General features: G+C 37.0%; 2 protein-coding genes across 2 annotated transcripts; both read left to right on the top strand.

Annotated features, from left to right (window-relative positions):
- The first annotated feature begins 13 nt into the window (after positions 1-13).
- On the top strand, positions 14-4313 carry LOC107718991 (uncharacterized). The gene is made up of 7 exons (XM_016526274.1): positions 14-139; positions 337-498; positions 587-692; positions 783-1888; positions 2356-2517; positions 2606-2711; positions 2802-4313. The coding sequence occupies exons 1-7, from the start codon at positions 27-29 to the stop codon at positions 4311-4313; spliced, it is 3267 nt and encodes a 1088-aa protein (XP_016381760.1). The 5' UTR covers positions 14-26.
- Positions 4314-5063: 750 nt separating this feature from the next.
- pcf11 (PCF11 cleavage and polyadenylation factor subunit) lies at positions 5064-14271 on the top strand. Its single transcript, XM_016526208.1, has 16 exons — positions 5064-5454; positions 7364-7489; positions 7727-7909; positions 8000-8161; positions 8394-9394; positions 9488-9671; positions 9771-10005; positions 10182-11539; positions 11648-11699; positions 11844-11960; positions 12072-12186; positions 12314-12497; positions 12642-12797; positions 12892-12984; positions 13075-13110; positions 13277-14271. The coding sequence occupies exons 1-16, from the start codon at positions 5287-5289 to the stop codon at positions 13487-13489; spliced, it is 4383 nt and encodes a 1460-aa protein (XP_016381694.1). The 5' UTR covers positions 5064-5286; the 3' UTR covers positions 13490-14271.
- Positions 14272-14991: the final 720 nt, after the last annotated feature.

Below are 14991 nucleotides of genomic sequence, written 5' to 3'. Positions count from 1 at the left end.
AAACCTTGTCAGTATTTTAAGCACTCATGAGCAACACACGGGCTCTGGTGAGTTGCACAATACTTTCTCTGCAAGACTCCTGTTTTGTATATCCATGCTGCAAAGGCTGTCTATCCAGATTAATTCAGGAAAGCAAAAGGTACGTGGTAAAATTCAATCAAATTATTATTATTTTTTTTATCTATTACGAATTATGTCGAATGTACTTTAAATGTATTTAGTGAATATCATTATGTGTACTGATGCTAGCTATAACATAATTACTTTTGTGTGTGTGTGTGTGTTAAATTAAAAAGCTTCTGAACATCATGAATAACTTCTAAATTATATCTTTAGGGCTATATGTGGAAGATGTGGATTCACTTGTGACTTACAAAACGTGGACTACAGATATAGGCTGTCATTTAAAGTGTCCAGAAACCAAGATATATTTGGTGTGACAGTATTCGGGGGCTGTTTAAATCCCTTCTTTGGCATTACTGCTGGTGGCCTTCAAAGGTGTGTTTTAAAGCATTTACACATTTTAAACATCTTGAACAAACATTTCTGTTGATTCCTTGCTGATATTAAAGTGTGATGTTTCCAGATTTATTGATTTGGAGAAAACTGAAGGTGCACATACTGTTCAACAACTGCTTTTTAAAGCTGTGGAAGACTGCTTTATAGGAAGATGTGTCATTTTTGGATTGAAGGTATGGAGCATTTCTTCATTTAATTTGAGGTGGGGCATCAAGATTATCCCCCCTTTTTTTTTTTGCTCATTTCTTGTTCCTTCCTAACAGGTTCCTCATAATGTTGCCAAAACTTATTCGCTGTCTGGACAGTTAGTGGCCTGCCAGATAATTTCTCCATGTGAGTCTTCGATGGGATGTACTGTAATCGGTTATTTAAAAAACCTCCTGCGAGCAAATTCTCATTCTGCCAACAGTATCTGTCCATCACAACAGAAAAACTCACAAAGTTCACAAAGAAATGAGTTCAGCAGTTTTGATTATACTCCTCCATCATGTGCAAAGTTGGATTCTCAAACCAGTAGTGAAGGATTCACACTCTCAAGCACATGGCAGTCACCAGGGTTATGCTTCCCCCCTGAAGAATTAAGTAATGACTTGTTACAGCAGTCCAGAGACTGTAATCATAATATTCTTTCACCAAAGAATGAAGAGACAAGAACATGTAAAAGCACTAGCCAAAGCAACACCAGTCAGTTAAAGCATGTTAATTGTATACAGGATGAACTGAAGAATGAAACACAGAACAGTCACAGAGAATCTTTTCCCTCGAGCTGTGACATGTTTGAATCATCAGCACATTTCAACAGCTCTACTGCATGTGACACTATAAATCCACTGAGCACTTTGTCCTGTGGAAATAATTCTGAAATAATCACATCTGAACGCCTTGTAAGAGCTAAAACCGGGGATGAATATGATGCACCTTTACGTGAGAAGTCACTATACAGTCATTCTGGTCAAAATATATGTTTTGATTTAGAGGACGCACCTTTATCTGAAAGTTTACAAGATTTTGTCAGCATTGAGCCTCAGATATCAGAGATAATTGACAGAAAGGAGCACATTTCAGGTAAAAGTGATCAAATAATTCAAGTGCAAAATAGATGCTCTCTGACTGAAAATTCAGTGGTCACAAGCATCTCAAAAACTCTACAAATGCCTCTTTCTAGTGAAAAATGGTCCTCACCAATGTGCAATGTGAACAACATAAGCTGGAAAGAGAACAATGAAAATGACTGTCCAGAAAATCTTGAAACTAAGATGAACAATGCTGAGATCAGTAAGACTGTTTTGTGCATTACCAATTCTTCAAAAAAGATGATTCCTTTCAGTCCTGACATTACATGTGCATTCAATCGCTCTACAAATGACAGGTTGTCTTTTTCGAACAAAAAAGAACTCACTTTAAAAAGAAAAAAATTAACTAGGAGCAGACCCTCTGTGGCAGGAAGAAAATGAAGAAAATCGTTCATGTTTTGAAATGCAATGCAAGTTTTTAAACAGTCTATGATAGTAGTAGTTTCTGGTTTTTTTATCTATTACGAATTATGTTGAATGTACTTTAAATGTATTTAGTGAATATCATTATGTGTAATTACTGATGCTATAACATAATTACTTTTGTGTGTGTGTGTGTGTTAAATTAAAAAGCTTCTGAACATCATAACTTCTAAAATTTTTTTTATCTATTACGAATTATGTTGAATGTACTTTAAATGTATTTAGTGAATATCATTATGTGTAATTACTGATGCTATAACATAATTACTTTTGTGTGTGTGTGTGTGTTAAATTAAAAAGCTTCTGAACATCATGAATAACTTCTAAATTATATCTTTAGGGCTATATGTGGAAGATGTGGATTCACTTGTGACTTACAAAACGTGGACTACAGATATAGGCTGTCATTTAAAGTGTCCAGAAACCAAGATATATTTGGTGTGACAGTATTCGGGGGCTGTTTAAATCCCTTCTTTGGCATTACTGCTGGTGGCCTTCAAAGGTGTGTTTTAAAGCATTTACACATTTTAAACATCTTGAACAAACATTTCTGTTGATTCCTTGCTGATATTAAAGTGTGATGTTTCCAGATTTATTGATTTGGAGAAAACTGAAGGTGCACATACTGTTCAACAACTGCTTTTTAAAGCTGTGGAAGACTGCTTTATAGGAAGATGTGTCATTTTTGGATTGAAGGTATGGAGCATTTCTTCATTTAATTTGAGGTGGGGCATCAAGATTATCCCCCCCTTTTTTTTTTGCTCATTTCTTGTTCCTTCCTAACAGGTTCCTCATAATGTTGCCAAAACTTATTCGCTGTCTGGACAGTTAGTGGCCTGCCAGATCATTTCTCCATGTGAGTCTTCGATGGGATGTACTGTAATCGGTTATTTAAAAAACCTCCTGCGAGCAAATTCTCATTCTGCCAACAGTATCTGTCCATCACAACAGAAAAACTCACAAAGTTCACAAAGAAATGAGTTCAGCAGTTTTGATTATACTCCTCCATCATGTGCAAAGTTGGATTCTCAAACCAGTAGTGAAGGATTCACACTCTCAAACGCATGGCAGTCACCAGGGTTATGCTTCCCCCCTGAAGAATTAAGTAATGACTTGTTACAGCAGTCCAGAGACTGTAATCATAATATTCTTTCACCAAAGAATGAAGAGACAAGAACATGTAAAAGCACTAGCCAAAGCAACACCAGTCAGTTAAAGCATGTTAATTGTATACAGGATGAACTGAAGAATGAAACACAGAACAGTCACAGAGAATCTTTTCCCTCGAGCTGTGACATGTTTGAATCATCAGCACATTTCAACAGCTCTACTGCATGTGACACTATAAATCCACTGAGCACTTTGTCCTGTGGAAATAATTCTGAAATAATCACATCTGAACGCCTTGTAAGAGCTAAAACCGGGGATGAATATGATGCACCTTTACGTGAGAAGTCACTATACAGTCATTCTGGTCAAAATATATGTTTTGATTTAGAGGACGCACCTTTATCTGAAAGTTTACAAGATTTTGTCAGCATTGAGCCTCAGATATCAGAGATAATTGACAGAAAGGAGCACATTTCAGGTAAAAGTGATCAAATAATTCAAGTGCAAAATAGATGCTCTCTGACTGAAAATTCAGTGGTCACAAGCATCTCAAAAACTCTACAAATGCCTCTTTCTAGTGAAAAATGGTCCTCACCAATGTGCAATGTGAACAACATAAGCTGGAAAGAGAACAATGAAAATGACTGTCCAGAAAATCTTGAAACTAAGATGAACAATGCTGAGATCAGTAAGACTGTTTTGTGCATTACCAATTCTTCAAAAAAGATGATTCCTTTCAGTCCTGACATTACATGTGCATTCAATCGCTCTACAAATGACAGGTTGTCTTTTTCGAACAAAAAAGAACTCACTTTAAAAAGAAAAAAATTAACTAGGAGCAGACCCTCTGTGGCCTTTTGTTCAGTAAACCATGAAAAGGGCAAATATTTCAGGCACTGTGCTCAAAGTGAGGTTCATTCTGTAAGTTGCAAAGTCAAGCAGGAAAGTATTGTGTTTGATGACCATGAGGAGAAGTACAATTGCTCTGCAGACTTGTTTGCTTCTGGTCAGAGCAGTATGGACATGAACCATTCGGATGTGACAGAGATTTCTAAAGTCAATGAACTGAGGAATGTCAACACATCAGAGCCTGGAGGTTCAGGTTCTCTGCTTTTTTCACCATGTTTGCAATCCACCCCAGTTTCTTATTATAGCAACTCATGTGGACAGGAGACCAGGCAAGTTTAATTTATCTGTAAATGAGTGGTCCAAAGATCTTTTTGAAAATTCATTTTGAATTAAAATTGAGTGAGATTAATTACAATATTTATTCTGTTCATTAATTGTAATTGTAAATAAACAATTTTGTAAATGTGTGTTTGAATTATATAAATGTTTATGGAAAAATTACCAGTTTTATTATTATTAAGAATGCATATCCAAAATTGTATGTTATTATGCATTTACATTATGTAATCATAATTAAACCGAATCTGCATGTTTAATAATCAAAATGCTGGCTTACACATGTATAATAAAATGGTTGAGGAAAAAAACACTTTTGTCCACACTAAAGTTGTTCATTTTGCTCTGCGTCACGTTCACCAATACTTCAGCAACGTTGATGTATTCAAAATAGACGATTAAAATGCAAGATAGGTAAATCTTTCCATATATCTGCTTATAGCTTATTGAAAAAATAATACTCTATATGTTTTGAACCCGCTGAACCTCTCTTCTATGCAAATTATCCTAAAGTGTGTATTTCATTTTCAAAGTGATGACGACATTGTACTCTCTGTTGTGATTTATTAACTCTTGTTGTGATTGTTGATTTATTAAATTATTTAATTCTTCTGATATGCTCTTGAATATAATAGTTCTGTTTTGACCAATGACATTGAGCGCAAGCCTTTCATCAGCCAATCAAGCTCGAGCTTTTCAGCGTAGCCAATCGGGAAGCAGTGACGCGCGTTCAACTATAAAGCATTTCAGATGACGCGCGAGTCTGCTGAAGTACGACGGACATTTTGCAACGCTTTTTCCAAACAGAAAATATCGTTATTCATTCAGAAGCAAGACGCGACGAGGTACGGCACGACATTCGACGTACAGAGGAAACCAAGAGGAAGTACAGATGTTTAGGAGGACTGTGTTGCAACTAATGTTTGTATAAAAGCTTACATTGTGTGGCGACAGCCCTCGACTCAACGGCTAAAAGATGTCGGACGAAGGCGCGAGGGAGGACGCCTGCCGCGAGTATCAGTCCTCGCTTGAAGATCTGACTTTCAACAGCAAACCGCACATCAACATGCTCACCATTCTAGCCGAAGAAAACATCCAGTTCACCAAGGATATCGTCGCAATAATTGAAGCACAAATTGCCAAGGTTTTTATGAAAATAGATTTATTTTTGTTTCGTTTCAGTCATCGTCTTTTAGCTCGAGTGTGGTTAACGTTAGTTAAATTACGACATGACATGAGGCCTGTAACATGGCGGCTGCACGACTAGTTCGCTAACCACTTTGTATAAATCGACGTAAAACACTTTTTGATGCTATATTATCGTTAACCAATATTGAGTTTATTATATAACGGCATTTTTTAAAATATCAGTCAGAATTTACTGTTTTTGTAGCTTAGAAAAGTCACCACTCCACATTACCAAATTAGGCCAGTTGCAGCAGCATGTTTAGCTGCTTGTTGGGTCACATCTGCTCATTTAGTCGGACTTAATGTTGACGCACATTTGGCTTGAAGTTAATAATCCATGTTTTATCTTTTTAAGCTTATCGGATACTGATAACAGCCTGGTGGCTTCACATGCTCTCTCACTACTATGTCAATTCCAATTCGATTTATTAACTTAAACCAATGTTACAGTAGTTTATACGTTATGTTGTTCCATGACAATCCATAAATCTGGTTTTATGAATCATAATTTATCTACAAGAACCCTAGATAGGAAAGAAACGGAATTTCCGTGTTATGTAATCAGCCCAGCGAGTCATCGTCGTTGTGTAATTGATTGTACTTTCCATATATAGCAATTTTGTAAACATGGATTGATTAGAAATATAAGGTGCAAGACAACCCGTGTTGATACCAACAATTAATCAGGAATAAGTATTTGCATACTCATGGTTGTAGTTATGTCATCACCAGCTGGTACACTTGGTTTGCCGCCTATGTACATAGATGCATATTATTTGGGAAATCCGAGGAAATTTTTCATATCCTTGTTTGTTTGCAACCTATTTGAAATCTTGCATTAGTTCGGCTAGTCGTGTTGGTCTGCTCCGTGAAAACGAGCACGCCTGCATTTAAAGTTCTTAATACAAATGTGCGCCATTCAAATTCCTGTGTACTTGAACCAATAAAGGGTTTGGGGTGTTAGATTGCTGGGTAATTTCCCATTCTTTACTGCAATGTTAATAAATGGTATACAACTGTGACAATAAACTGTGAAATGTCCTTTTTGTCTTTATTTCCCAGTGTATTTTTTTTGTGGTAATGTTGGCTATATTGATGTCATTCTAATCTAAATGCTCTTTAATACAAAGACATTTGCATTGGTGCAGTGTCCTTTCCAATGACATTCCAAAGCTGAATGTGTAAAAAATACTTTACAAAATAGTTGCAGAATTTTGCAAAACTGTGCTTCTCTTTGCACTGGGGCATGTTGGTTACAACCTGTCAATCATTTTATGGACTCATGTAAAATGTAAAGACCAAGTGTTTCATTTTTTTTTTACCCAAAATGAAGATCAAATCTAAACTTGAATTTAAATGGATACCTGAGTTGAATTCCTGGTCAAGTACAAAAAATACAAGTGAAAAAAGCTTTAATCCTTCATTTATTTTTTCAATTTAAAGGACTTGGGCTTCTTGCTAAAAAAAAAAAAATGATACCAGTTACTTAAACTGAATTGCACTGACAACATAAACTATTTTCTGCTTGATGGACTGAGCTTGAAGAGTGAACATTGAAGTTTTTCAATATTTTTTCCAATTTTTTTTTTTTACCTGGGACATGGATATTTTTCATTCCTGCATCTGAGGAACTTTTCCCTGATTTTTGATGGATCTGTTTTTTGAGGAACTTTTTTCGTTTTCTTTTTTTTTTTTTAACTGCAAACAATGGACTTCCCCATAAGTGCTTGATTTTTGTTTTCTGTGCCAGTATTTTTGATCCAACTTCAACCGTTTAATAATCTCAACGATCAAACTCTAATTCTATGTAGTTGTGCATTTCTCCCATGTTGTTCTCTAAACTTGTCAGTTTTCTATCACTTTAGGCACCTGCTGGTGAGAAGCTCCCAGTTTTGTACTTAGTGGATTCCATAGTGAAGAATGTTGGAGGGGAATACCTTGAAGTGTTTGCTAAGAACCTAGTCAATTCCTTTATTTGTGTATTTGAGAAGGTACATAATTCTTTGAAATTGTGTCCATGGTGTTACTTCTGATTGAACGTCATGTGCTCTGTCCTCATTTAAAATACTGTATTGTGCTAATTAATTCCTTTGCCTTGATAGATTATTTCATACCTTAATAATAATATAAAATTTTCAAATGGTAACCTATATAGTTTTGTCCGTGTTCTTTGAGAATAAACAGAGGAGTCAGATATTCTTCCCCTCCTTTCTTTTGCTTCACTTAAGGTGGATGAGGCCACTAGAAAAAGTCTCTTCAAATTGCGTTCCACATGGGATGAAATTTTCCCCTTGAAGAAACTATATGCACTAGATGTGCGTGTGAACTCAATAGATCCTGCCTGGCCTATAAAACCATTGCCACCAAATGTGAATGCGAGCATACATGTCAACCCAAAATTTTTGAAACCGGTAAGCATTTTAGGAGTTCTAATTTTTAAGAGGTGGGAAGAAGTGTACTGCTATGGTTTATCTGAAATGTGTGCTTTTCTCTTTGCGTAGACTGAAGAAACATCTCCGAAGCCTCCTGCACCACAACCTCCAGCTCCGAGCTTGACACAAGAACAATTGATAAGGCAACAGTTGCTTGCAAAGCAAAAGCAGTTGTTAGAACTTCAGCAAAAGAAGATAGAGCTTGAACTTGAACAAACGAAAGCTCAGTTGGTGAGTTTAATAGTCATGTGCTTTATAACAAGATGAACTAGAAAGGGCTGCATCATCGTATTTGCAGTTTTAGAAGTATAAAACTTGTTTTTTTTTGTGATGTGTCAAGCGCAATTGATATATAATAGCAGTGGATAGGAGCTGTAAGTTGGTCTAATGCAGCTGGACCATCATTATTCATACTGCTCGACCTCTTTTAAAAGAGAATTGCTCCTTTTTTCCCATTCTCAAGGCTGCCAGTCCTGCTATTGCTTCAAACCACCATGTCGGTGCTCCTGCACGTTTTGATATCTCAGCAAAAGTCACTCGTACGGTTCCTGCACCACAAACCAAACCTTGGCTTCCAGCACCATCAGAAAAAATGTCAACCAGAGATCCTAGATTAAACAGACCTGGTGCAACAGCTGTAAATGCAAAAGAACAAGTAATGCATAAGAAGGAGAGTCAGGTCACACCAAACTTTCCAAAAACATCAGAAAAAAGAGGACCAGTCTCAGCTGAAAGACAGATTAAGTTGGAGAAGTTGAGGATTCCAAAAAAGGATAACTCTGCCATTGAGGAAAAGCCTAAATCCAAGTCAGTGTCACCATCTGGAAAATGTATCCTTGTCAGACCCAGAGGAATGGAGTCTGAACATTCAAAGACTGCTGAACTGAATAAGAAGGACCCAAGGCTACATAAGCAGATGCATGACAGGACAGATTCAAAAGATGATGATGTCCGAGAGAAGAAAAGAAGTTTAGAGAAGAAGGATGAAGGTGTCAAAAACTTGGATCATCAGAAGTCCAGCAGCACCAGGGGCAAGCTTATAAATGGCTCTCTAAACAAGCATGAAAGACTTGAGACATTTCTGAAACAAGAAATTAAAGTGAACAAAGCAAATGTTAGAAAAAGGTCTCGGTCAAGATCACGTTCACCACCGTTACATTCTCCCAAAAGAAAAGAGAGGCGTTCATCTCCAAAGAGAAAAAACAGGAGTATTACTCCACCCCCCAAGTCTGGAAAGGCTAGGATAAGTAAACATCAACATAATGATGATGCTTTTCCACAGTCAAGTCTAAGAGATGAACGAAGTACCAAGAAAAGCGCCCCAGAACCAAGACGACCAAAAAGGCCGCTTGACGATAAACCTGCTGTTCAGAAAGATGGACCGCAGCAGAGAATTTTTCCTGCAGAGCATAAAGACACAAAAGATAGCAAGAGATGGAGGAGTGGATGGGAAGAAAATAAACAGTAAGTGACTTTAAAATGTCAATTCTTAAACATCATTTGTCTTTCTATTATTGAACTTATAACCACATTCAAATTAATAAACTGCCTTAACAGTCCCAAACAGTCAGAGTCAGATCTCTCACATGGACGACTAGGCACCCAGAGACGCAAGACTTGGAGCACTAATCAAAGACTGTCCACACCTCGTACACCTAAACAGCATCGCTTGAGTGTTGACAGTAACATACAAATACCAGAAGCACTTAATTCTGCAAGTAAACGGGATCTTTTAAGGAAGGTATGGCAATTTCATATTTTTGTAGTTTTGTATTCAGTTTTTCTTTATCTAATACATCATTAATTTAAATATTGCTAAACTGGACATTTTTCATTTCAGGCTAGCAAAAGACATGCTGATGGTGAAATATCCAGTGACGAATTCCTCAATGTAGCCCATCAAATAAACCAACTTTTTCAGTATCAAGAGGAAAGACAGCGGTCTGACTCTTGGGATGACTCGTGTGATGAGGGAGTATATCAATCAAAAAAGAAACAACAAGGAATGTCTGATGCGGAGCTTTCTTATCTTGAGCATAAATCTAAGTTGAAAAGAACACAGCTTCAGCGTCCAGGTAAGATTTGTCCTGTTTGTAAATATGTATGTGAAATGTAGCACTTTTAAAATTGTATCTAAAGTTTTATTTATTTCACCATGGCAGGTAATATTTAAACACGCCCTAGGTTGTTGTTGGTGTTTAATAAAGAGTCTAAACTTGAATAATTTTCCTATATTCATTTATCTCTACAGTGCAAAAAGATGGCCAGTCGCCTTTGCATGAAATGTTCTATCAGCTTCAACATGAAATGACTGAACAATACAGTGAAAGCTCAGAAGTGCATAAAATGTCTGATGATGCCATAAAGCCTGACCATGAAGATCCTAGAAGAACCGACAGGCCTCCATCATGTACAGGTTCCACATTCAGAAATTCACCAAGCCCAGTCAACTTGGACGGAACTTGTGGAAAATCCACAGGACCGCCATTTGAACGCTCATCATCTCCAGTTGAAATGGATCAACAATCAGGAGACATCAGCCCATGTTTTGAAAGTCCCAACAGCGTGCACTCTGGCACAGGTCCAGATGATGGTCCTATAAGTGTAGAGGTTCTTCCAGGGCATGATCATTTCTTGGAACAGGGAAGAAGTGGACGAAACCATGGTGAATCTCCTGGGAATACACCGACTCACTCCTCAGAAGGATCTATGGCACAGGTGAACACGCCACGGCATGATGGACCAAGTATTCCTCAAAGGTTTGATAGATTTAAGAGTTCTCAAGCTCCCTTTGATGGGCCATCTAGCCACATGAGAGAGCCAAGGTTAGATGGTCCTCCAAGACCTTATGCTCCTCCTCCTCGGTATGAAGGCAATACAGGGGGATTTGATGGGTCTGGTGGACCTGTAAGGTATCCTGGACATCGCTTTGATGCCCCTCACCGGTTTGAAAGATTTCCCATAGCCCATGAAAGACCTGTGAGATTTAACAACCCAGCAGTATCACACAGGCCAATGAGGTACACAGAGCCTCATAGCGTGGTGAGATTTGACTCTCAGACCCCAGTTCGTTATGACCACCCAATGCACCAAAACAGATTTGTTAATCCACCAAGGTTCGATAATCCTCACATGCAACATGGTCCACCAGGATACGAGGAACCACGGTTCCCGGCTAGACTAATGAATTATGATGAACAGCAGGGTACAGTTAGATTTGATAGTCCATCAGGTGGGATGCGTTTTGAGAACCCGGTGCAGCCTGAACCCTTAAGATTTGATGCACCGCCTGTCATGCCAAGATATGACCCACAAGGTCCTCCAAGATACTGCGGTCCAAATATTCCAAACCAGCTCAGACCACAGGAGCCAACAATGTACGATCAAACTCAAGGTCAAGCTCCTGTGGTAAACCCTGCTGTACCACCACCTACTTTCAACATTCCACCCATGAACACGTATGGTGGCCCGGCCCAACAGTTTCCCATGCAGCAAAATGTTTCTCAAGCATCTAACTTCAGTGTGGCAGTCCCTACGTCATCGGATTTCCAGGGTTCATTTAGACCTGCTCCATTCCCTGGTCCGGGTGTTGGAAATGTTCCTCAGCCTGTAAGTATTCCTTACTCAAGGAGTCCTTTACTTTTGTTAAAGTTAAAGAGTTGTCTTTTTGTTAAACTTGGAAAAATAAAGTTTAGTTTTTGTCTTGTGAATTTTTAGATGATGGGACCTCAACCCTTCATGCCACCAAACCAAATATCTTTCCAGCCTGGTAAGAATGTCTTTATTTTATTTGTTTGCATAGCCTGAAACAGAATTATACGCTACTGTTAACTTACCAGCCTACATTTGTTTTGATTGTGGCATCTACTTTAGACCTGTATTATAATAAGTGAATTATTGATTATTGATTCAGGTTCCCAGTTTCAGCAGCCTGAGCCCGAGCCATTGAGGCAAATAGATGTGAACGATCTGTTATCAAAACTTATATCCACTGGAATAATAAAACCTGCACAAACAGACTCAACGACTGGTATGCATACTCTATCATATTTCATTTCTTACCGTTGGACAATTAAATTGCATTAACTGCAGTCTTATATTTCAAATGAACCTGTGTAAAGATTTTTTTTGTCTGTTTTAGACTCCGCTTCAGCAGGTCAGACTTTATCTGTGCCTGAAGAGGAAGAGGAGGAGGAACAAGAGGAAGATGAAGATGTCCCAGACTTGACTGGCTTTGTTTTGGAGGACATGAAACAGTATGTACATCTACATACTCTCTGGAGTCTAGACACAAGTGAATCTGACAGAAATATCTTTATTATTGTGTGACAGTAAAAAATGACTCAATGACACCAGATGTTTTGGGAAATTTGTGTAATTTAGGAGACACGACAGCATTATCACCAAACTATATACTGGAATCCAGTGCTATTCCTGCGGCATGCGTTTTACTGCATCTCAAACGGATGTGTATGCAGATCATTTGGACTGGCACTACAGACAGAATCGTTCAGAGAAGGATATCAGTAAGAAAGTTACACACCGCCGGTGGTACTATAGTCTGACGGTAAGCTGGAGGCAATCCTGTTTAATTTCTTTTCCTTATTTAATTGTATATTTTCAGAAATTTGTCATTAAGAACTGAAATGATCTCCTGAAAATAGAACAAAGGACTTTTAAAATCGTAACATGATCAAGTGCTGTTTTTTAGGATTGGATTGAATTTGAGGAAATCGCTGATCTTGAGGAGAGGGCAAAGAGTCAGTTCTTTGAAAAAGTTCATGAAGAGGTTGTACAGAAAACTCAGGAAGCAGCCAAAGAGAGAGAGTTCCAGAGCGTAAAGGCTGCTGCAGACGTCGTTCATGAGGTTAGACGATGTACACAGACTGTGTGATAATACATAGTATTAGAAAAATTATATGCTAAATTAAAGATTTCTTTCTCTCACTCACTCTTCTCAGCTGTGTGAGATTTGCCAGGAGCAGTTTGAGATGTACTGGGAGGAGGAAGAGGAAGAGTGGCACCTGAAGAATGCCATCAGAGTCGATGGAAAGGTAAGAAATCTACTAATAAAAATAAATAAACAAATTTGAGAAATATTGATGTTTGATAAAATACTTAAATTGTTTTCCCTTCTCTTTTAGACATATCATCCCTCATGCTACGAAGACTACAAAAATGTAAGTGTTGATTTGGAGAATGGCATCGTTAACATGCATCACACCTATATATCGAAGTCAAGTGGCTAAAATATGCTGTATTTAGGATTTAGATTTTTATGTAAAGGAAAATCTTTCCATCTTAATTTTGTATTAGTCAATTAAAACACTTCCCCTTTTTTCGTAGACATCCTCCTTTGTGGATTGCACACCCTCACCCAATAAAATGCTTACAGAAAACCCTTTAATAGCTTTCATGAAACAAGAGCAGGGTGATGAGGCGTCATGCTCCAGTATTAAAGAAGAGCCCTCCGAGGACGATATGGATGCACCAACGGTAAAAGAGGAGGTTCAGGTTAAGTTAGAAGGAGAATCACAAACCAGTGCAATTATTTTCTAACTATGCTGCTCCTTAGCCACTTCTTTTTGTGGTTACTTTAGCTGGTCTTTTGTGTTTTTGTAAATAAGGATATTTTTATATTGCAGAGCTCTGGGGCAGGGACCTCAGCTAGTCACTTGAAATACATTTTTGTATTTGTATTTGCCTGCACATTTCAGGTATTTTTTGCCATGTGAATGCCCAATGAAATGTACTGTGAAAGATGTACGTTTGGGGTAAATGTATATGTATAATTTAATTTATAAATAAAGATATTTTTGGTATTCTTTGTGTAGTATTGATAAAAAAGAAGTTTGAATTTGGGTTTGGGGTTTTTTTGGTTCTCAATGAGACATTTGTTCTGACTTTTGGAGAATGGTTGAATACTAATTTATGAATGACTTTGTTTTGCCTCCAAAAAACAAGGGAAAACCCTTTTCAGTCATTGATAATTCCCTAAATCCAGGTTTGGGGCTGATTGTAAATTATTAATAGTTGATGGAACATAATTTACTATGAGAATTTCCCTGACCTCAATATGTAAATAGTTATTTCAGTTTACTACTGTATTTGGTTCAGAGTAATGTGTTTAGTTAAAAATGAAAAAAAAATATGGGTGTTTTTTTTTTCTCTCTCTCTTTTTGCAGAGGTTCAAATGGCAATTTTGCTTTATTCGGAATATTCAATAAAAATTGAGGAAGAAATAGTGTCTTGTGTGTAAAGTGATTATTGTGCGCTTTTTGACTGATTTAAAGTTGTCAGTTTCATGCATAATCCTAAATAAAGTTTCAGTGCTAATGGAACCTTCTCTGTTCATTTATTTGGTTCTGATTATTACAACGTGTCTGTTTAATTGTGCGCTCCTCATTTGGGAGTCACACTCATGGTCTTCGCGATCAAAAGTGACCAGACACCTGAAATTTAACTTTTTTTTTTCTTCAATAAAATCAATAATATATTTTTGTTCAATAATATTTTGTATTTTGAGATAATTTTATGGTAATATTTATGCAATAATTATCAATTTTTCCCATTGAAAATAGTACAAACAATTCTCTAATTTAAAAAAAAAAAGTATTTTTCAATCAATGCAGTATTAATGTCTCATTAAAATAAAGACTAGGCCTTTAAAATGCATTTTTTGAAGGCAGATTAACACCTCCTGGTGAGAGAGATGGTGTAACCACTAGATGCCTGTATAGAAATCTATAGAGAGACTTGAATTCTCTAGTTGTTTTTATACATAATTGTTTATTTTTATTAGGTTGTGGATTTAAATGTATATTAAGGCATTCTCAAAGACGACTTTTTGTCAAGGTTTATATTTTTTGTTGTTTTAAATGTTGATTTGAAGCGTCAGTTTTTTAATTATTATTACTACAGTCAAACCTGAATAAAGAAAGCATTTTGTTATACAAAACATTTAAATTCAATAAAAATTTAACAAAAATAAACAGGAATGCTTTATCAGAGCTTAATCCTTCTGGGTCTGACCTGATTTTAACCTCTTATTTCAGTCTTCT

Source organism: Sinocyclocheilus rhinocerous, unplaced genomic scaffold, assembly GCF_001515625.1.
Source record: "Sinocyclocheilus rhinocerous isolate Xijiao unplaced genomic scaffold, SAMN03320098_v1.1 scaffold753, whole genome shotgun sequence".
NCBI classification, from domain to species: domain Eukaryota; kingdom Metazoa; phylum Chordata; class Actinopteri; order Cypriniformes; family Cyprinidae; genus Sinocyclocheilus; species Sinocyclocheilus rhinocerous.
The sequence above is the reverse complement of the archived record's forward strand: the minus strand, read 5'-3'. Positions and strand labels throughout refer to the sequence as shown.

Bases quoted from the DNA above. Each gene is read 5' to 3' on its own strand.
- pcf11 (XM_016526208.1), top strand. From the start codon at position 5,287: ATGTCGGACGAAGGCGCGAGGGAGGACGCCTGCCGCGAGTATCAGTCC. The intron at 7,910-7,999 runs GTAAGCATTTTA...CTCTTTGCGTAG, and splicing joins ACCCAAAATTTTTGAAACCG to ACTGAAGAAACATCTCCGAA. The intron at 12,187-12,313 runs GTATGTACATCT...TGTGTAATTTAG, and splicing joins GTTTTGGAGGACATGAAACA to GAGACACGACAGCATTATCA.
- LOC107718991 (XM_016526274.1), top strand. From the start codon at position 27: ATGAGCAACACACGGGCTCTGGTGAGTTGCACAATACTTTCTCTGCAA. The intron at 1,889-2,355 runs GTTGTCTTTTTC...TTATATCTTTAG, and splicing joins AATCGCTCTACAAATGACAG to GGCTATATGTGGAAGATGTG. The intron at 2,712-2,801 runs GTATGGAGCATT...CCTTCCTAACAG, and splicing joins GTGTCATTTTTGGATTGAAG to GTTCCTCATAATGTTGCCAA.